The 21,652-nt window shown below is 53.0% G+C and overlaps 7 protein-coding genes across 7 annotated transcripts; 3 read left to right on the plus strand and 4 right to left on the minus strand.

Moving 5' to 3' along the window:
• Nucleotides 1–1,792: 1,792 nt before the first annotated feature.
• PG985_000414 (WSC domain-containing protein) lies at nt 1,793–3,493 on the minus strand (the record flags this gene model as incomplete). The annotated part of the gene is made up of 2 exons (XM_066820183.1): nt 1,793–3,282; nt 3,352–3,493. The coding sequence occupies 2 exons, from the start codon at nt 3,491–3,493 to the stop codon at nt 1,793–1,795; spliced, it is 1,632 nt and encodes a 543-aa protein (XP_066691062.1).
• Nucleotides 3,494–4,345: 852 nt separating this feature from the next.
• On the minus strand, nt 4,346–5,746 carry PG985_000415 (uncharacterized protein; the record flags this gene model as incomplete). The annotated part of the gene is made up of 1 exon (XM_066820184.1): nt 4,346–5,746. The coding sequence occupies one exon, from the start codon at nt 5,744–5,746 to the stop codon at nt 4,346–4,348; it is 1,401 nt and encodes a 466-aa protein (XP_066691063.1).
• A 774-nt stretch (nt 5,747–6,520) lies between these two features.
• Nucleotides 6,521–6,652, minus strand: PG985_000416 (uncharacterized protein; the record flags this gene model as incomplete). Its single annotated transcript, XM_066820185.1, has 1 exon — nt 6,521–6,652. The coding sequence occupies one exon, from the start codon at nt 6,650–6,652 to the stop codon at nt 6,521–6,523; it is 132 nt and encodes a 43-aa protein (XP_066691064.1).
• A 437-nt stretch (nt 6,653–7,089) lies between these two features.
• On the minus strand, nt 7,090–9,641 carry PG985_000417 (uncharacterized protein; the record flags this gene model as incomplete). The annotated part of the gene is made up of 3 exons (XM_066820186.1): nt 7,090–8,613; nt 8,758–9,312; nt 9,435–9,641. 3 exons carry the CDS (start codon nt 9,639–9,641, stop codon nt 7,090–7,092), a joined length of 2,286 nt encoding a protein of 761 aa, XP_066691065.1.
• Nucleotides 9,642–10,466: 825 nt separating this feature from the next.
• PG985_000418 (uncharacterized protein) lies at nt 10,467–10,722 on the plus strand (the record flags this gene model as incomplete). Its single annotated transcript, XM_066820187.1, has 2 exons — nt 10,467–10,632; nt 10,688–10,722. The coding sequence occupies 2 exons, from the start codon at nt 10,467–10,469 to the stop codon at nt 10,720–10,722; spliced, it is 201 nt and encodes a 66-aa protein (XP_066691066.1).
• A 1,190-nt stretch (nt 10,723–11,912) lies between these two features.
• On the plus strand, nt 11,913–13,190 carry PG985_000419 (uncharacterized protein; the record flags this gene model as incomplete). The annotated part of the gene is made up of 1 exon (XM_066820188.1): nt 11,913–13,190. The coding sequence occupies one exon, from the start codon at nt 11,913–11,915 to the stop codon at nt 13,188–13,190; it is 1,278 nt and encodes a 425-aa protein (XP_066691067.1).
• Nucleotides 13,191–15,583: 2,393 nt separating this feature from the next.
• PG985_000420 (tyrosyl-DNA phosphodiesterase domain-containing protein) lies at nt 15,584–18,045 on the plus strand (the record flags this gene model as incomplete). The annotated part of the gene is made up of 7 exons (XM_066820189.1): nt 15,584–16,257; nt 16,409–16,496; nt 16,552–16,734; nt 16,798–16,982; nt 17,185–17,455; nt 17,535–17,731; nt 17,808–18,045. 7 exons carry the CDS (start codon nt 15,584–15,586, stop codon nt 18,043–18,045), a joined length of 1,836 nt encoding a protein of 611 aa, XP_066691068.1.
• Nucleotides 18,046–21,652: the final 3,607 nt, after the last annotated feature.

Here is a 21,652-nt window from a genome sequence, read left to right on the forward strand (position 1 = left end):
ATATTTAAAGATAAAAATAAAAAAAATAGTAAACGATTTTTTAAATTTTTAAATCCTTTCTTTATAAAGTTTTAAATAATTAAAATATAAAATTAAATAATAAAAAATTAAATTTACATATATTATATTTATTTTATTTTATTTTAAATTATATATTTTATATTATTAATATAAATTTATTAATTTTTTAAAAAGTTATATTAAATTTTATTATTTTATAATTTAAATTTATTTATTACTCTATTTAAATAATATATTTTTAAATATATCTTATCTAATAATTATATCTATTTTATTTATTTTATTATAAAGCTTTAAAGTAAAAGGGTTTATTTTTAAAAGGGGGGGGGGGCGTTGAGGGGGGTGTGGCGCTGACCGGGGGCCGAGCTTACTTATTAGAGGAGAGAGGTGCCAGGTATAGCAATGCAGGTAACTGGAGCTGCTAAGCTACATCGGCGGGTCGGACTTAAAATTAACGCATCTCGAAAAATTAATAATTTAATAATAAAAGAATTTTATTTTTAAAGTAATTTAACCTTTATCAGTCTTTTATTTTTACTAAGAAACCTTAATATAAATCGAAAAGAAAAAGAAAAAAGAAGATAAACGTTAAGCAGCTACTGACTGGCGGAGTTCAAGCATCTATATATAATTCCATCTCGAAACCCGCACCCTTGAAACCATGTCCAAATGCATGCGATCAGTTGAGTCCTGTCCACTGTCTCTTCTTTCCCTGGAACCCGTTTCCCGTTGCTGATCCCACTTCCAGGATCTGAGCAGCCTAACTTGGGCCACGTTCCCCATGAATCATCGGACGGGCTAATAGCAGCAGCTTATCCAGTTAATCATGCAGTCGAAGCATTCTAACAAGCATTTGAAGGGCTCCAAGACCCAATCCAAGCAGCTCATTGTGGATAAAAGAGGTTCGACAGACAAGTGTTGTTTGTGTGCGTGTTTGTGTGTGCGTGGGTAAGTGTTTTATATGTTCAGAGGCTGCGTCGGATAAGGGTAATGTGTGATATTGGCGGTGTTGCAGATGGAGTTTGATATAGATTGTATGATTGAAGGATGGTATGAAGCTGAAAGGACTTGAATTTTACTTCGTCAACGCAGATTGGAGCTCCTGGGAGGCTTCGTGCAAATTTATACAAGTTTGGTCTCTAACCCAGCACGGGGCTCTGCTGATTAAAAATGACCCGAGTTCTCGCCAAAGACTACATTACGTGTAAGGCTGAGACTTGGTATGTGTAATGTTCCATGACAGCTCAAAACATTTGTTCCTTCCCCCCTACCTTGTTGACTTTGGTTTAATGCCAGTGGGTCTTGCAGAGACAAAAGACTTGTCCACCTGGACAGAAAATGTCAGCCCCCGACGCTCTTCCTTACGTGTGCTGGTTTTACACGATGGCTGCATGCCTATAGACCGGGATTCGCCGCAACGAGTTGCTTCGCTGCTTTGCAATACAACATCGCTGGTGCGAAAGACGCTGGTGGCGGCGGCTATCGCTTTTAGCAGCCAAGCCGCCACCGACTTTCCAACACGTTATCGCACATGGTCATACTATCCGGTGGCTTGGTTCCCGCCTACGCCAAGAATGTGTCCTAAGAGTCTACTCGTGCCATATTGGCTGACCGCTACTGAAGGAGAAGCTGCACATGTCACCAAGCTCATGGTAGTTATTTAGCACAGTTATTAAACACTCATTATTCGTCTAAGCCATTTCACTAATGACGGGGGTATGTATGTCTAACCAATATCTCTCTCCTCCCTTTCTCTCTGTATATCAACTGTCTACAAAGCCTGGCAAGAAACACCCGCCAGCTCGTTGGTGGACAGGTGCTTGACCCGCTTCTCGCCCTCGCCCTCGCCCAGGACGAGGTCCATGGTGGTGCTCCAGCTGGAGGTGGCGAGCGGCATCTGCAGCTCGTAGAGGACGTACTCATCGCTGGGCGACTTCTTGTCGGTGCGCTCGAGCGCGAACGTCTTCTTCTCGAGCTTGGGCATGGGGGTGCCCGGGCGCGGCGACTTGAAGGCGAGCTCCATGGCCGCGGCGGCTTCGGTCTGGTCCTTGTGCACGGCGGCCGCAACGGTGAAGGGGAAGGGGTCGCCGTTGGTGTCCATGCACGACTGCTTCTGCTGGTACAGGATGGCGTCCTGCACGGGGTACAGGCCGGTACCCTCGTTGTCGAAGACGGTGGCGGCGCCCGTGGAGGGCTTGGTCAGCTCGATGGTGAAGCCGCGGATGCCGGTGCTGGCGTCGAGCTGCGTCTCAAAGGTGAACCACTTGAAGGACTCGTTGAAGAGGCCCGACGACCTGCCGCCCCGGAGGGTCTCGGCCTTGGCCTCGATAGTGCCGTTCTGGGCGCCGTCGCGGCTCGTGTAGGCGAGGCGCACGGCGAGGTCCTCGGGGTCGCGGTCGGTCCCCTCGGTCACGCGCACGCGGACGCGGCCGGTGAAGTCGAGGGTGCCGTTGCTGTTGAGGGCGAGCGTGGTGATGTAGGGCTTAATGTCAGCCGACTCGATGGGCTCCGTCAGCTCGACGCCGGCGGGGACGCTGTCGATCATGCGGGCGAAGATGTCGGCGCACATGGTCTTGAACTTTTCGGGGTCGCTGAGGGCCTTCATCGTCTTGTTGCCGTCGGCGCCGAAGATGCGCTTGTCCGAGTTGGTGGTGTCGTTGTGGCCGGCGACCAGGGGGTTCTCGCTCGAGCCGTCGAGGTACTGCGTCGCGACGGCGTTGTCGAACATGTAGGCGTGGTCGTTGTCGTTGCCCTCGAAGCGCGACGTCTCGCCCTTGTTGCCGTTCTCGTTCATGTCGGGGAAGTCCTCGTGGTGCACGCCGCCGAGCGTGTGCCCGCACGCCACCATGGCGATCATGTCCTCGGTGCCGAAGCCCGCCTTGGCGAAGATGGCCTTGTGCGTGTCGAGGTCCTGCTGCGGCTCCGGCACGCCCGGCTGCCCGGCCTCGGTCGCGTCGATGCGCCCGACGCGCAGGGGGACCTTGGGGCCCCCGCAGCTGGCCGTCGCCGTCACGAGGCCCAGCGCGATCAGGTCCGACACGGATATGTCGCCGTTGTAGTGCGCCGAGAAGAAACCGAACGTGACGTTGAAGGCGTCGCCCGGGTTTTCCGCTCGGTCCGTCTCGTACAGGATCGAGGCGTCAAGGCCGCCGGTTCCGGCCTCCTTATCGTGCGTCGCAGCGTCATGGTACGCGGTGCGTACCCATGCGGCCGCATCCTGCTCGCCCGGTTGTCTTCCATTGAAGGAGCAAGGACTTACGTCTAGGTGTCGGCTGTTAGCATGTGCAACTGAAGATTGTTGTCGCGTCGGGTTCAGGCATCGCTACTCACTATCGATGAAGCCATGTCTGATGAAACCAGCTTGCAGACTGTACAGATCTTCGACATAGTCGTACTTGGACGGCCAGACCCAACCGGCACTGACGAGCTGGGCCCCGGCAATGGCATAGGATGTGATTGTGTTCGACCTCATGTTGGCGGTTTTCTCTGTTGTAGCGACTGTAGTTCCGGGGTGATTGGTTGCAGAAACCCGGTTTAGAAACGATTGGCTCAAATACAGCTTAAAAGAGCGACTGTTTGCGATCTAAGATGCGCAAGTAGATGGTTGGGTATTGATTTCATTCCCAACATCTTAACGGCAGTCCCTCTAGCTCTTATAGTAAGATCTGAGATCGCGGGCATCCATCTCGAATTGGACTAGAAAGCAATTTCAGGAGCAATTCGGAAAAGCAATACTAGCAGGGGGTGGGTCAGAAATTCTCGTATCGGTGCGCTGCGACCGGGGGTGAATTGACAATTGCGACTTCATGCGAGTGGGTTGCTGCAAGTAGAAGCTCGTAAAAGGCGGAAGAAGAGGCAGTAAAGAGGGTCTGTAGATAAAGCTAAAGAAGAATTGGACTCCCGGCCCTAGGATCTATCGGTGTTCCAGAACTTTTGGGACACGAGCCAATATGGCCCCTTCAATTACCAACGCCACTCCGCCATCAGGGGTCGGTCGGGGGTAACAGTGACAGTTCGGTAAATAGATGCCGGGCGCTTCGGGGCTAACCGTGCTGGGGGGGCTATTTTTACCCCTGGGCGGAGTCACGGAGGTGGATAAACTCGACCACAAAAAGTCAACGTGTAGCAGCTTGGTGGGCGTAACCATGATTTGAACACGGGAATTGTGCCAAAGCCACAGTCGAGAACATCGTATTGCTGGTGCACAAGCAGTTCTGTAAGGCGGTAAAGGCGGAACTATCTGTCTCTTGACCCTCCTCTTGACACATCAAGGGGGGCAACCACAACTATGTTCACTTTGGATCTTTTGCGCCCCGTCCGTGTCTCATAGTGCCATCTGCTCCTGGTCCTCGTCCGTCGATGTCGCGATAATTTGCGGCAGTCCGTCTTCGAGCTCGTCTTCGTCGAAAGCCCAGGCATCCACAGGATTATCAATGAACTTGCACAGGTCCTCCTCCATGGTTTCCGCGCGCGACCCGTCTGAACGAAGAATACTGCAGTCGACTCTTGCGTTTCTGCCCTCGATCCAACTCCCGTCGTAAATCGGCCCATCCCATGGCCGCTCCCAGTCGCCGACCCAGAAGGTTGCACGCTCCAACACGACCGGGCCTGCTTTCTTCTCCCGCATGAAGCGGAAGATGTCCGATGCTGATGTCAGGTTCAGGAACGGCCGCCGGTACTCTTCTCCGGCCTTACACCTCTTCCGCTCAGGCCATAATAAGCCGCCGGGACCGTACGCGGGGACACCACGCATACAATCAGCCGCGAGGTCGAGCCAGACATCGGCTGAAGCCAGCCGTGGTACCGACGCGACCGCCTCGAAGACCTCCCATGGCCAATTATCGTCGTCGCCACTCCGGTAGACTTTGAGCGACAGGTGCTCCAGACTCGGGGCGCCCTCGGCAATGCGCTGCACCTGCGACGCATTCAGCGCCGCTTCCGCTTCCGCCTCGCCGGGATACCACGGCTCGTGCGACCACAGCTCGAGGCGGCGCAGCGACGCGCCGTGGCGGTCCAGGATGGGGCCCAGGGCGGCGGGGTCCCAGCGGGGGTCGGCCCACGCCAGCCGCTCGAGCCGCACTTCCCGCGGCAGCGCCGTCGTGAACAATCTGGCCGCAGGATCGCGAGACCCACGGCCCCCGGCCCCAACGGCAAGATCCTTGAGACGACTCGTTAGATGACGGGCGCCCACGTCGACGAAATAGGTTGAGACCCCCTCGCCGAACTCGAGGTGCTCCAGGGCGCCCCAGTCCATGGCCTCGAGCCACAGCTCCAGGTTGGTCAGGTGCCGTCGTTCCCGGGATATCGACCACCATAGCTTTAACCATCGGCGAAACCTACCGCTCTGAACCCACCAGATGTAGTCCTTATCCTTGGGCTGAAGGTCGGCCCACTCGTTTTGGTTGAACCTATAGCCCTCGAGTTTCAGAGACTTGAGAGTGGGGTAGTAGTATGAGGGCGAAAATGAGTCTCCTCGTTCTTGCTCTTCGCTGCTAATACTGCTGTTGCCACCGGTAAGAGCGAAAGGAAAGTTCCAGCGGTCGGGCCACACGGAACAGCCGTCTAAGTAGACGCGAAGATCCAGATGCTCAATGGTGTCGCAGCAGGTGATGAGATGGTCGTGCACGGCGGCCATGGTGGCCAGAGTATCCCAGCCCGGGACGCTGACTTTGAGGATCCCATCGGCCGGGCAGTCGGGAGTGCTGCCAGCGGCCTGAAGAGCCATGACGGTGAGTAGAACCAAAGGTATTGCCATGCTGAATGGTCTTTCAATTACCTTTCGGGGTCTGTTCGGGTAGATAACTCCCAAGTTAATCGAATGGTGATATTGTGAGGGACTATCTTTGGGAAGACATGTTCAGCAGGCAGATCTGAGGCAAGTGCCGACAGCACTGGGAAATGTGAAGACCCGTCTTTTGGACACGTAAATGCAAATGTGCAAAGTCCTACCACTTACACCAGGATCATGCCACCAATGCGTGTGATCCAATAGGCTCGCAGTCTGAAGTTGTGATTGATCCTTCAGTGAACGGTTGCCTAGAATTCAATGCTTTGGCGGTTTTACTAAGATTGCCGGGCAGTTGGCCACTAACGTGTTAGTGAGTGAGCCCCTGTAGGCCAGTGCGTCTTGTAATGCGATCAGTAGGCAGACAACCAATAATATTAATAACAAAACGGGAAGCATTCCAAATAGATTGCCAATCAGCTTATATTATGGGAAAGCTCAAAACTTCGCTGTGCATGTATGGTATCAAAAAGCAAAACCCGAACAAGTTCTCGTGGCCGTCGTCGTCGCATCAATCAAAACTCCCCACCAACTCCAGTTGTAGCCCCAAGCCAAACCAGTTCGTGACCGGGGTCATCGCAATCGGGTTCTGCTATCCTCGACGCCAAATTTGGAGACCTGAAGCTCACAATATCGGCATCGAGTCATCGACTAATATGCGAATTTCCATCCAAACCACCACTCTGTTGATGTCGTAGCATAGGGTCGGCAGATTTAGCGCGCCTTGAAGCAGTTGAATTTGCCGAAGCCGAATCGCCAGGGTCCGCGGTGCACGCCATGTCGGTCGGCATGGACGCTCGTGCCGAAGTGACGGCCACCGATGCCTTTGGACCAGAAGAACGGCATATTGTTTGGAGAAGTAGGATACTGGTTTCTGGCTGTTCGATGGGTAGGTAGTCAGCAATCAGGATACCGAAACCAATGTGTTGACGATGGCATTGACTTACAAAGAGGAATGTGTGGTCTGTAGAATTGTCTTTTGCTTCAGAGTCAGGGTTGTGTGTGTGTTGGAGGAATGGAATACAGAAGAGGAGAGGTAAATCTAGAGTCTTTGCAACAGACTGTTCCCTAGTTTAAGAAGCGAAACCGCTGTGTTATGTATATGACGTTGCAATATGCTGCGCTGTCTCTCAAGCGCGCTGCCAACCTTGGACCTTGGCAGCTATTGACCAAGAGAAGCTTCTAAGACCCAATGACGTCTGCCCAGAGCGCCACATTCTCCATCAGCCACCTGGAAACGGCCTAAGCCACGCCAAGTCACGCCTCAATGCTTCGGAGGGACTTCATAGCGTCTGCGTCCAATCCATGTTCTCTAGCCACTGCCTGAAGTCGTGGTCTGGTCCCAGGTACGGCGCATCAATGCCAAAGCTGAAATCATCCATCATCGTGAACGACGTGTGGCCCAAGTAATCGCCCCCATCGTTTGGCACCAGTCCAACCTGGAAATGATCCGACTCCGACGGTTGATGCGCGTGTTGGTGGCCGCCCGTGTGACATGATTGACATGGCCGATCTACCGCAGTCGGCGGGCTGAGGATCTTGTCCAAAATTCGTGTCAGCACCTTCCGGCCTTGTTCGCAAACGGGCAACGTTCCCTGCAGAAGCTCGACTTTGAGAATCAGGTCCAGCCGGGACACGAACACGGAAAGGTCCTGGATGGTTTGGCTTCGCGGTAACAATGGCTCTTTGGGGTACACTGGCAGCTGTTCCTGTCTGAGCAGCTCGACGGCCAGAACGGCAGCGCAACGCAATCCATGAATAGCCACCATGTAATTGGTGTTGATCGACGATATCTTCGTCAGCTCGGGATCTTCGCTGATGCGTATGATGTCCTTGAACATCTGCTGCGCAACCTTGATGAGCCCTTCGGCGCTAGCTCCGGCCTTCTGGAAACGGACCCGCTGCAGGAGAAACTCGTTGGCCCGAGTGCTCTGTCGAAGCATGTGGCCATACAAAGTCACTCCGGTCTTCTTTGCGCCCACAAGCAACTCCCCTTCTCTGCATTTCGCATATGTGGCCGGCACTTTGGCCCATTGCTCTTTGGTCTTCTGCTGGATCTCATCTGCCCGCCTGAGCACCTCGTCGGCAGGCAGGTTCCCGAGCGCCAGCTCCAGGATCTGCTCTCGTAAGATCGCAAAGGGTATCCAAACCTTCCAGAAGGTGGTGGCACGATTGCGGCCATCGGGGTTGTAGCCACCCTCAAGTAGTTTCGACACATTGGTCGCAAATTCGCTTTCTTCTACGAGGGTTTCGTCGCTGGAAAAGTCGTATGCTGTATCAAGGTTGATGTAGCGGTACGATAGGCGTGGTGGCCGGCCGAGGAACGCCGATACCGAAATCTCCGAGCTGTAAGTGACCATCCGCACTTGCTTTCGGAGTTGGGCAAGGAACGGTGGAACTCTCGCGTTGGCTCGAATATCTTGGTGCAGCCCCATTGCTAGGAACGTACTGGCCAGCTCCGCCCCCGCACGGTATACTGCAGAGCTAACATCGCCCCTGACGTAGCTGATGAGGGCGTAGTATTCCGCCGCAAGCCAGAGGAATGTGTCGTCAAGAATCTCGCATTCACGACAGAATGTGAGACACGTGGCTGCAATGTCGACCATCGAACTCATGACCGCTTCTCGGGTGGTCTGGTATTCTTCCAGGAGCCGTTTTGAACAATCTCCCGCCGCAGCTGCAGACGCCACATAGCAAGCAATCAGACCGACGACGTCCCATCGGAGGTTTGCTCCTGTGGACATCATTATCCATTGTTTTGGCAACGTCTTGCCATTGTATAACAATGGAGTCTGGGTATTGTGCCACTGCAGTACGATGAACTGGTTAGCCTGGTTACCATCCGAGCCATCTACACATACCCCGACCCGGATCCATGAAGTACCAATAACTCGCCGACGGATACCTCCAATGTGCTTCTATGCAAGCAGATAGGGGACATGTTTACTTACGATAAGCTCGCAGAGTTGCCGAATCTTGTCAGGGTTCTGGCTCTTCAAGACGGTTCCATGGAAGCGCCAGAGATCCATGAGCCACATCTTCATGATCGGCTCTATGCAGAAAGCAACATCGCCTTCCCAGGTACCGTAGAAGCAGTCGACAAACTGGTTGACCATCGAGTTGTTCTTAAGGAAAGCAAGGACCTCGCACCCTTTGGTGATGCGGTCATAAGAGATGGCCACGCTCTGGGCGGAGAAGGCTTGCAAATCTACCGAAGGCACTCCCAACTTCTCCAAGTCCTCTGTCAACATGGAGGTCACAGAAGTTGAACCAAGGAAGCTGTGCTTCTCGTTGTGGACAAACTCCTGGTCATGACCGTGGTGTAATGGCGGTGCTGACGAAGCACGGTGAACTGCTGGCGCATCTCTATCCACAAATCGCACGGGTTCGCCTGTCTTTGGACTCTGTGGCGGCTCTACCGACTGCACAAGCCTATGGGAGCTTCCGACAGAAGATGTTGGTGAATCGGATGGCGTTGGGATTGTGTGTGATATGGTTTGCCGGTTCTGTATCGTGTCAGCTTGTTAAAGCCTTTCATTAGTCAATGCACAAGCACTGGCTGGACGCAGAGCTTGGTTTAATCATTTCGTCGATCCATCATCATTTGCTTCGGAATACAGCCACTTACGCGTGTAAGAGGGTTCGGGTGGTAAAAGCATTTATCCACACATCGCCTCCTGATGCACCGACCGCAGGGGACATTGTGGTCGCACGCCAGTTTGGATTTGCGACATGGCTCGCAAGATTGCAATTTGCGATTCCGACGGTATTTGCCAATATGAGACTGGCTGGTCTGTTGCAGCTGAATCACCTGCCCGCCGGGCTCATGGTTCATATTCGGCATACTCGGTCTTCTGAGTTGTATCCTCTGCGGGACGCGCTTTCGGGATACTTGCTTGGACTGTGGGCCGGACGCTTCACAAAATGAAGACGGCATCCGAATATTTCTTGGAGATTCCGAAATAGAAGAGGGGTATCTTTCATACCGGTTCATGAGGCGATGGACAGAAGAGGCGTAAGCATGGTCAAAACCCGAGACGCTGAAGAAAGAACGCCGTATTTCATGCCGAAGCTGCAATGCCCTAATTGGCCAGCTGACCAAGTCTCGGAGTTCGGAATACGCCTCGATTCGGTCAAGCGCGAGTAAGCAGCATTGGGGTTGTCATTCTCGCGACCCACAATCTGGGGATGCCTAGACCCTGTGCGGCTCGCCGCGTATGCCTAAACTCTTTGTAGTACGCCGCGTATGGATATTGCGTATCCAGCTGGCGGAATGGTTCGCATCGGCATGACATATACCGAATGCATCTATCCAATGGCTTGTGAGGCCTGGCTTATCGATGCCTTGCTTACCAGGCGGTTCACAATTTCCTATTCCAAACCGGTCAGGCTGCGCACGTCAACAGCATATGCGTCAAGGGTGCTGATATGACTGACCTCATTACCCCAACAAAAGGTCGAGTGTAAGCCCATGCTCGGGGGTATATATATGGAGAGAGGCTGGCTCCGTTGGTATACAAGCCAGTATCACGAACTCAAACAACACCCTACCACCATCTCTCGCTCCCAGGCTTATATCAAACAACATTGGCCAAATCTTCATCTACCCAATACATACACAAGATAATATTGGAAAATACTGCTTTCAAAAGACCTCATCATGCCTTCTTCGCTCAGCCATATCATCCCCAAGGCTTTCTCACAACGCTCTGGCAACACTGCAGCCGTCGCCCGGGATTCTTCTTCGACCTTCTCATTTGACCCTAAACTGGACGAGAAGAAACAAAAGGATGAGGTAAAGGCAAGCATTGAGCAGTGTATGAAATGTAAGTCGTCAGGGTACATGTCCATGCTTATGGTTGCTAACAAATGGGACAATAGCCGCCCAACGGAACGCTCTGAAGCAGTGGAGTTAGACTGGTTTATCACGCCTCTACTTTCTGCGCTTCGCTTTTCTTGGTTATCTACATGCTGGGTGAGAGCGTTTTCGACATGCCTTGAAGGGCTTAAAACGCCCATATGTGCAACACAAGATCTCGGTTCGAGGCAGCTGCTACAGGCGTGGGGTTTTGGTCTTAGCTTTGGAGTTTTGGGATTTGGGATGGCGCGATGCGGGCCAACATTTGGTGTTTTTCTACACGGGTGCAAGAAATGGCCCTCCTGAAATATTGTTTCTTTCTTTCTCGCCCTACACAAGTTGGGGGATCGAGAAACTTTAAATATTCTCGAGAATCCTTGTCGAATATCGGTCCTGGCTTGATTCTCGGGTTGAAATGTGAAAAGAGCTCCTGTCCGTATTGCTTTCAAGTTGCACAGTTAAAGTTGAGCAATTGTCATTCTATCACTTTATACTGAATACACTTTCTGGAGTCAACGGTTACGAACAGGTCTTCACAGGCCCGCAGTCACTCGTCCCCACTTGACCCGAGAAATACAATAACAAGATATACACCAGATTGCTGCCTCAAGCACCTGCCTGCATTCTGATCTGCCTAATTCTGATTATGACTGGCTCACCAATTCGAAAAGGGGGGATACGATAATTTGACTCATTCCCTCATGAAAAACTAGATTATTTGAGGGAAAACTTAGAGCACTACCCAGACTTTACTGTCTGCAAAATGAGTCTTCTCATATCATGAAGAACAATGCTTCTTGACAATGCATGTTAGGCCCGAAGTATATTGCGCACCAGGTGATTGTTCTTATAGAACTATAACTGCCAGAGGCCCGGAGAAAGGACCAAACTCTATCTGACTCTCACATATAAATAGTCGCCCATCCGGGCCTGATTCTTGCAGTCCTTCTTCCCTATTTATTTTCCCATTGATCTCCTGCTTCTTCCAAACCCAACAGCCAACACACATATACTTCCTTCTTGATACTCAACACACAGTTGTTGTTTATTCACAAGCTTTTCCAAAAGCAGACAATCACTCTTCCTCAAGCACTTCAACTTGAGATCTCCAAGAGTCGTACTATACATCCAAGAGTGGTAGACAATCAGTCTCACCCTCGACATCACACATTCACCTTTCTGTCAAACTAGACATTAAGGAAACAACACAACACCCAGTTCTTTGAACTCTTACCACATACTTTCACCATGTCGATGTCTCAGACTATCTACAACAAGGGTGACCTCACCCCTAACAAGGAAGAATGCTGGGGCCCAGTCAAGTCTTCGCTGCGAAGTCTCTCCGCCGTGGCGGCCCACCTCTTCAAGCTCAAGCACCCCTTCATCATGGTGGGCGAAGCAGCCAACTTTGCCATGAATGTCAAATGGGAAGATCCCACCACCGTCGACCTGTTGGTCCGGGCCTCCACCATGGACAAGCTCAAGATCGTCCTCTCTGCCACCAACACCTGGACCGAGGTGGTGGACAACAGATCTCAACGCAACAACACCGAGCCTCTCCGACGTGATGCCTGCGTTCTCCTCAAGCGCACCGTCTTCCGTGGGGGCAACTGGTGCAAGTACCTGCGTCTCTGGACCGAGGAGGCCTACGGCCTCAAGATCCAGCACGATTCCTTCATCCAGCTCAAGGACACCTTCCAGCTCTGGCAAAAGGCCGAGCCGGAAACTCTCATCGATTATGAAGCATCGATAAAGCGGTTCATCCCCGAGACCTACGTGCCCACGCTGCCGGCTCTCCTCCAAGCCACTACACGCAGCATCCATCGTGGCCGCCGCGAGCGTCCCTATCTCTACGCTGACTCTCGTGCTCGTCTCCGAGCCCTGGTCATGGTCAACTGGCTCGATGAACCCCTGGCCCGAGAGCTCGTCCTGGCGGGTTGTACGGAGGAGTGGCAGTCTGATTATCTTGACGGCTACCTCGACAGCTTCACACGCCCCGTGCCCGACCAGGACGGCCGCGGCTACCGGGATCGCAATATGCGTATCCAGTGCCGCCGCGCGGCACGCTGGGCCTCGCTAGACGCCTACGTCACTACGGGCTACAACTTCGAAGAGCACTTGCCTCGTCTCATCGTGGGCATCGAAGACCAAGGCGTCAACAACAACAACGTGGAACCGGACGTGATCATGGTGGATATTGACGACCGTCCTTTTATTCCTGGTGCTTCCTACGTCAATCACACCTTGAAAAAGGGCCACAACTACATTGACCAAGAGGTCCTGCCGGGCCAGGCCTACCCCATGGAGCAGTTCATTGCTCGTGCCGAGAGGGACGACGCGTCTTCAGACTATGACGCGGCCGTCCGGGCGTGGCTTTGCGAGAAGGAGGAGGAGTCTGCTGCGCTCAACAACATCAAGCGTGAGGCGACGCCACCACCATCGCCACTGCGATCAGCTGCCGCTGTTGTCATCAAACAGCAGGAGCAGCAGCAGCAGCAGCGTTACAACCTCAGATCACGAAAGTAAAGCGAGAAAGCAATTCGTGGGGTCCAGGGCCCGTTCGTGAGGAGAGGAGACATAATTTGTCGAGTTCTATTGGGGCAAGGATGACCCAACGTTGGTCATGGAGTTCTGCAAGTGTCAAAAGACACGGGAGCTGATGCGGCGTCATCGGGCTGGTGTTTTGGTGTTTTTACATGATACCCATTTTGGAATTACGGATGAGGAGTTTTGGTAAAGTCCTGCATTGGCAATGGACGGAGGATGATATATCATAGCTGGCAACATGGCAGGTTCATGGCTGGCTACTTCATCTAGAGGCACCTAAGTCTGGTAGCCACTTTCGAATTACCAGAGAGGTATTCGATAACTCAATTCAAATTTGAACAAACAATTCTCATTTGCTTATTCCATTCGTGTCATGGTGTGCGTAACTTTGATAACCAATTAACAGCTGTCGTCTATGGAAAGAGTTGGCTGGTAACTCGCTTTTGTGGCTACTGCGATGACATAATACATCACCCTTACCAAGATGGAGATCGATATCACACAAGTAAAGCCTCGATACGTATAGAAAGGCGAGACAGGTCATTGGGATCAAGAGCAAATGTAAGTGTGTAGAGGTAGAAGCACTTCGAGGCTCAGGGTGTTCCCTGAGTGGGAAACGTCCCTTCACCCAAAGCAGCCTCGATAAAGATACAGGATCCTTGTTGAGTAGGTAAAAATCCGCGGCGGCATCGAGTTGCATTGACATATGAACATCACTAGCAGCTTCTACAATCACAGCAAGCAGTCTAAAGAATGCCATGTGGTTCCCCTACTTAATCGATATTGGTGACTTACCGTTTCCTTCCTTCTTTTGTTCGGGTTGATCCAGCAGGTTGTTCCTTGCAGGGGTGAACGTTGAAGATGGATCCTCACCGACGTCTGTAACGGCCTTGTTTTAGAGGCGAAGAGATGGGACTGTTCCGACTTCTCCATGGGGTCTTGGTCTACCTCGGCAACAGAGTCAGGCGCGGCTGATACCCTATGGTCCCTCGCACCTCGTCAAGAGTCAGTTTCGGGGCAATTTCCCGGGTTGGTACAATATATTGGTTGGTCGTCTGATTTCCGACAATGGACGAGTCTCTTTTCCTTAGCTGCCGATGGGATGGTGTGTTGTTGTTGATGGGAAAGGAACCCCGAGAAAGGCTCGTGGGTCAGGGATCGTTGGTCTTGTCGTCGTCGTCGCTACTGCTACCCCTGCGCGGGGATAGCAAGGCATGCCACCCCGGACTTGGGATCGACCCGACTGCAAGAGCCGGACAGCGACCAGGTCTGCTGCGATGGTGGCATCGGGGCCAGGTTTTGGCGCGACATCCCGAGGTAGAGGAAACCCGTGAGCTTGGAAACTTGCTCACGCCAATCCCACGGCTCCGGTAATGGGCCCCGCGGAGGCGGGGAGAGGAGGGATAACAAATCCGGCCGACAGATCGATCCTTTCAGCGCGATGCGACACACACTATATGCACACACACACACGCACACTATCCAGCCTAGGCCAAGCCGTGGTTGAGGGTGACCAGGACTAGCTCAAGTAAGGCAGACCGACACTGACATGACCTTGATATTGGCATGGACCCAAGACCGTACAAGCAAAGGCTGGGCACTCATCGCATCGACTCGGCTATTCTAGGCATGCGCGGGTTCTTCCGATCGCACGTCCAATGCATCTCTATGTAACGCCCAGAGGCTCGGCGCGCTGGGCGGAGACAAAGAGAGACAGAGAGGTCGAAGCACGGTACCACAGGCCATCCTCCAATCCATATCCACCGAAATACCACCGTTTTTCGGGCTTTAGCTGAGGGAGGGGCTGTCCTCTGTCGCCCGCGGACTTGTAGTTGTGGACGTCGGTGTTTAGGATGTACTGGAGGTAGGGGTCGTAGGGGTTAGGTTACGTAGGTAGGTACATTGACGCCTCGACGATCAATATCAATCAATTGCCCAACAACGAAGTGCGGATGGGCGGCGGTGCAGACGTGTTGTCCCGCATTGGGCTTGGCCTTCTGGGTACCTGGGTACATGCAGGTACGGCATTCCAATTGAAGTTCAATTTCACTTGCTCCGTTATCAGATCAAACTGATTTGATTGATTTGATTGATTGCCCGTTGTCCTGGAAATCCATTTGGAATTGGGGATTTTATGCAGCTGGCACTGGCAGGGAGCTCGGATCACGTGCCAGCGACAAACAAACAACCTTACCTTCTTGGACTTGGCATACATCGCGCGTCTGCCTGTCCAAGCAGGGACCACACCAAAGAAACATCCAATCCCATTTCATTCTCGCTGCTACTGCTGGAACCTACTGCCGCTGCTGCTGTTGCGCTGGATTCTGATGTGATTTGCCCAAACCGAATTGGTTGCCAACGGGGACGTTCCGATGGATGGCAACGGGGAGTTTGAGGATGAGGAGGCCGCTCTTCGCTATGCCATCGCCCTCTCCCTCCAAGATGGGGCTGTTGCTGGACAGGGCAGCAATTCAGCATCGGATGGCCCAATACAGCTTAGTTCGGACGAGGAAGACGAGGACGACTTGGAGAAACCTCCCGTCTACCGCTCATCTCACCGACTGCCACTGCCAGACGAGAAGCAGGGTCCCAACCAGCATATGAAACCCTCCTCACCTGCAGCCCAGCAGCCAACACAGCCCGCCCAGGGCGGCCTTGCTGCCTTGGGTCTTGATCGAAAGAAGATGGAGGAGGAACGGTTGGCGAGACTTGGCAAACGAAAGGTGCCCGATTCAGAGCAGGACACTCAAGATCGCAATCGTCGGCTAAAAACGGTCTCTGCATCTCCGGGGAAGCAGCTTCAGCACATCACTGGCGCAGGCCGGCTGGGAGAGGGTGCATTCCGTGCACCCTTGACAGGGGTCCCGCTGTCAACGAGTCAAGACCCTCCGTCCAGGCCTATGCCCCCTCCCACTGGCGGTTTGCGCTGGCCCAAGGGCGTTGTCAAGAAAACTTGGGCAGCCGACTTCCCAAGGACGGGGGACGATATCAAGATCGACGAAATACTCCAAAAGGACCAGCTACAGCTAGCCATCATCAGCTCCTTGTAAGTCACCCCCAATGGACCAGGATGAAAAGTCCATGCTGTGGTCTAGACCTGACGGTCGTGTCCACACCTTTTTCATGGTGCACCGTCAGCCCCCGTCCCCCTACGCATGCCGCCGCCGTCGCTGCCGTCGCTGATCACAAGGTTACAGCCAGTGGGACGATGAATGGATGCTCTCCAAAATCAATGTCTCCAGGACAAAGCTCATGTGCATCGCCTACGCGTCCAGCGTGCAACAGGTATGTTCTGCTACAATTGTCGTCGGGCGTCTACAGGTACTCACTATGGTTGCAGCGGATGGAGATCGAGGCAAACGCCCCCAACGAGAATGTCCGGTTCTGTTTCCCGCCAATGCTTCCCATGGGCTCCATGCACTCCAAATTGCAACTGCTGCGATTCCCTAATTACCTGCGCATCGTCGTCCCGAGTGGCAATTTCGTGCCTTACGACTGGGGTGAGACGGGGACTATGGAGAATGTGCGAGAACACCCATCACCCACCCCCCCTGCATATGCCGCAGCATCGCTGACTGGCATGTAGATTGTTTTCATAATTGATCTTCCCAAAGTTCAGACACCCGAGGCGGCCGCAACTAACAAACTTACCATGTTTGGAGAAGAGCTTTGTTACTTTCTCACGGCTCAGGGTTTGGACAAAGGTTTAGTCACAAGTCTAACAAAGTATGATTTCACAGAGACAAACCGTTACGCCTTCGTACACACGATGTAAGGACCTCGCAACCGTTTCCCAGTTTTACTTTCCCGCTAACGTGCATGGGCAGCGGAAGCACCCACGTGGATGACAGTTGGAAACGAACAGGTAAGCTTAAATATGGTGAAAGTCAATAGGACTTCATTCCCTTTCCCAACGACTTTGGGAGGCATTCGTGTTAACCCCGGGGGTGTCAGGATATTGTGGGCTGGGCAGGGCAGTGTCTGCGTTGGGCCTCAACACACCGAGCCTGATCGACATTGACCTTGTCATTTCGTCGCTCGGGTCAGTCAACCAGGAATTGCTGTGCGCCTTGTACTATGCTGCACAGGGCGACGACGGCCAGAAGGTGCTCCGCGAGAGAACCTCAAAGGCCAAGGCCAAAAAGGCCGATGCCAAGCACGAGGCCTCCTCGACCATTGAAGATCACTTGCGGATCTACTTTCCCTCCCACGATACTGTCGCGCAGAGTCGCGGAGGGCCAAAGGTACGCCAAGGCAGCATGCCGGCCGCTTCTCGTTTTATTAAGCATGGCCATCGTACCAACTGACCTCTCTCGAAACTAGTCGGCCGGGACCATCTGCGCGCAGACCAAATGGTGGGATTCCGATACTTTCCCACGAAACCTCGTCTACGATTACAAGAATGTCCGCAACGGTCTCCTGCTCCATAGCAAGATGATGCTGGTTCGCAGGCAAGATCCGAACGGAGGGCCGGCCGCTTGGGGCTACGTAGGGTCCGCCAACCTGTCGGAAAGCGCATGGTAGGTGCTCGTCTCGTTTTCTCTTCTGGGTAATACTGGGCAGCCCGCTGACCACTAGGGGCTTCACGTTTTCTAGGGGACGCTTGACCAGCGAGAAAAAGACGGGCAAGCCCAAGCTGAGTTGCCGTAATTGGGAGTGTGGGGTGGTGATCCCTGCAGCCCAGCCAGGGGTGGGGAGTGTCCCAGCGAATAGGGCGCCCCCATCCGACATGTCTGTCTTCCTGGGCAGCATTCCCGTCCCAATAGTCGCAACCGGCGACGACAACTACGGGCGGACCAGGTCGAAGCGGCCGTGGCTGTTCCTCGGGGACTAACCACCTCTATCCCGCGCTCGCGCGAGAGTGTCATAATGTATCATCAGCTCATTTCCTGTCGAGCGCGCGTTCCGATTGGGGGACGGGGCGCCCGGGAGCAGGCTCTCGCTGGACGAGCAACCCGCGCAGTGATTGACACCAGAGCCGTGCATCATATCACAAGTGTCAGTCCGTATTCGTCTGTGGCGTCGACGGGTGAGGTCGATGATGACTTTTATCTTACGATTGTCTGTGCGCGCCATAGATGCGCGCCATACGAATCACCTACTAGTCCGATCATGCAGAGAGAGAGCACATACTTGAGAATTGACACATAACTATCACCGCGCTGAGATAAGTGAGGGGTTGGCGGACAAGTATCTCGTATATCATCATGGTCGATGCTGTGAACGGCGACTTGACACTAACCCAGGTCGTAATTAATTAGCCGGTCTTGGTACCCTCTGGCTAATCAAAACCAGTCAGGATGAAGCTCCGGGCGCGCCATCTTGCTCGACAGACGCGCCAGTGTATCCCCACGAAGGGGAAGGAAGATGCTAGGCGTGGTCATTAAGCTAACAAGCGCATGTGGAACCCATGCTGTCACCTCGGGGGACCAGCTCGGGAGTTGCTGCACCGACCTGGTGTGCATAGTGGTTGGTGGTAGTACTGTATCTAGTAGTAGTAGCAGCTATCATGATTCTTTAAGGGGATCGCCAATCTTGCAGAAACACCTTTGGCACAATATGACCAGTCAAGTCATGATTCTGCCTGCATGGAACTAGTTCTGGCATTATGTTTCGAAACTCTTGATTGTCGTACCATATCGAGCGAGCTACCGTGTACGTACAGGATCAAAGAAATGCGATCCTGCCGCCCTGGTCTGGGCATTTGGAGATTGTCGTATTATGTGGCGTATACTGTGTAACTGTATAGCTGCAGATGCGGAAAATCCGCAATCCGCACCGGCGCAGCAGCAGCAGCACGGTGGGCGCTGAATCAATACCGTCGCAGAGCAGATAAAATGCGAGAGATGGTGCGCAGAGAATTGGCGGCTCGTAGCGGTACAGGTGGGGACTAGGCCGGGTACTATTTGACGCAGGCCTGCAGGTGGGATCCATTGCTACAAGGGGAGCATGTTGTACGACGTAATTGGATGAACGAATGGATAGATTGATGTACGTACATTGGATACGACCGTCGTCTGCCGCTTTTTCTTTTGATATTGGAAGAGAAATCAGTGAAGGGTCAGCCAAGCTAGGGTACTACCTACTGACTGACTGACTATTGCGCCATGGGCGTGGCGTCTGGGCTGCTTTCACATGTCGCCCGCTGGGCGCATTTCGCCTATCTCCTTGTCTCCCTCGCCTTACACCAGGAACCCTTCGCTACCGATGTTGGAGTAACGACCGAAAGGCTGTGGCTGGGCGGTCGTCGTCGTCGTCGTTGGCGGGCGAAGGTCCAGTGCCAGGTGAGCCGCGCTAGTAACACAATGTCGTACTGTGACTTGCCGCGGGCGCGACAGGGTTTGCACACATGGCCACGAAACATGGATGTCGATGATAATATGCAGCCCGCGAGAGCCCGCTAGCACTTCGTGGGTCACCGCGCGCCCAGTACTGTACCTAGTAGTAGTAGTCGCCGTTCAAGAGAAGAAAGAAAGTGCAGGGGGGGAGGGGCCTCGGAAGGCCTCGCCCTCCAATGAGATCATACGCCATTCAAACACCAACCGGCTAAGTGAACACCCTAGCTGGACAGGAAAAAGGTGATTTTAGCGACCGATTGCTCGTGTGGAGAGGGCTGCTACCAGCAGGAGTGGTAGCGGGAAACGAACATTGCTAGTAGTGCGTTCTCATGTTGTTGAAACGAGGTGGAAATCATCAACCAAATATGGGGGGTTGTGGTGTGTGTGTGTGGGCGTGCCAGAAGGCGTGCATGCTCGCTCGCCTTATGAACTGGAGCTACCCTGTCGCCCACTGCCCCCCTAGCTCTTTCTTAAGTGCATATGTACGGTACTACAGTACGTCGTAGGGGTGGTTTGGTTGCCTCTTTCCGACAAGCTTCTTACTCCGGGGCAATGCAGCTGTCAGATCCGTTATGAACATGGAAACCGGCTTATGTTGCTTAAGCTTGTCGACCCCGAACGCGACTGCGAATGGCATGGGGGGGGGGGGGGCAGGCATCAACCATCGGCGATGCTGTGTAGATATTTGATAATTGATATTTGATGAGCACCAACCAACCATGCACCCGTTCTTTTTTTGCTCCAGTTCGCGAATATTGCCTGTCTCCGTCCGCCTTCTTTTCTTTCGAAGTACTTCCATCAATCGGCCGAATAGAGATGATATTGGATTGGGTCCGTGTGCCCCCATCTTAGCGGCGCATAGTGCCAACTGCCACATCTGCAGCAGCAACAAGCAACATGAGTCCGTCGTAAGCCGACGCAGCGGTAGGCTTGCCGAATTGGAGACGCATTAGCGAACAAAACCAGTTCAACGATCTTAGTTGCACAGTTCGTTTGGACTCGAAAAAGTACCTAACCTAACTTTTAGTCTAGGTAGCAAACCCCCCTCTTTCTTTCTTACTGGTGAAGTACCACTAATGCGTTCGTTCGTTCGCTCATTCGTTCGTTCCATCACACCTATGACAGCTACGCTATCAGTCAGTCGGTAGTAGTACATGGCTGGTATAGTAGTAGATTACAGCATCAACTGCAAACGGCCATCATCCCCAGACGCAGCATGCCCCCTTCCCAGCGTTACACTGCGTTCTGCCCAAATACTTGGCAAGGAGATTGCGCCTAGCAGGGGTAGGCCAAAAGGTCTCAGGGCCTAGACAGCGCCTCTGCTAAGTAATCTTGGTTCAGCGAGTGCCGGATCGACCTCTTCTTCAACCACCACGCCATTCCCCACCAAACATCCAAGTTAGTAATTGTAGGGCAGTGCCCATCATCTACTTATCTACTTGGTACTTGTCATATTCCATATTTGGAAAATCTGGCCCAGCACGCCCAGATGCGGATGCCACCTTGGGTCTGCGGAAGAGCTGCAGGCATGCATGGTACGAATGGTCCAACCTTGGACAGATGGCGCAGATATATCACTTGCCATTTTTGATCGCCGACCTCAACGACCAACGACAAGCGAATGCGCGCTGAGTCTAGGATGCCGCGGGTGCCGACGATGACGCATTGAGGCTCTGCTTCTGCGACTACTACTGAAGATATGTACGGATGTGGTGCAGGCCGGTCATATCTAAGCCCGTACCGAGGGTGAGTGAGATTGTCGCAAGCAGCGCGCGCTCTCAGCTATCGCCCAGTGCAGGGACCCTGAATAAGGACAGTGACGGCTGAGGCGGACCGAATCAAGCCAGTGCTTCATTGTTCTTTGGCCCTTGTTTTTTCTTCTTCCCTTTTTATTGGTCTCTTTTGTTGCGGTGATCCTCGCGGTTGAGACATGCTGGAGAAATGCTGAATTGGGAGGGTCTCACTACTTCGGCGCTACAAGCGGCTGGCCAAGCCTCGGTCACAGGTAACAACACCTTGACGTCGGCGCAATTACGCAAGATGGACACGACAGGGTCGGATATGGCAATGTTGAGATTTGCCATCTGCTGGGACAAGTTCCCA

The sequence above is a fragment of the Apiospora marii genome, assembly GCF_038362585.1.
Source record: "Apiospora marii strain CBS 49790 chromosome Unknown utg000001l_segment0_segment0, whole genome shotgun sequence".
Lineage (NCBI taxonomy): Eukaryota > Fungi > Ascomycota > Sordariomycetes > Amphisphaeriales > Apiosporaceae > Apiospora > Apiospora marii.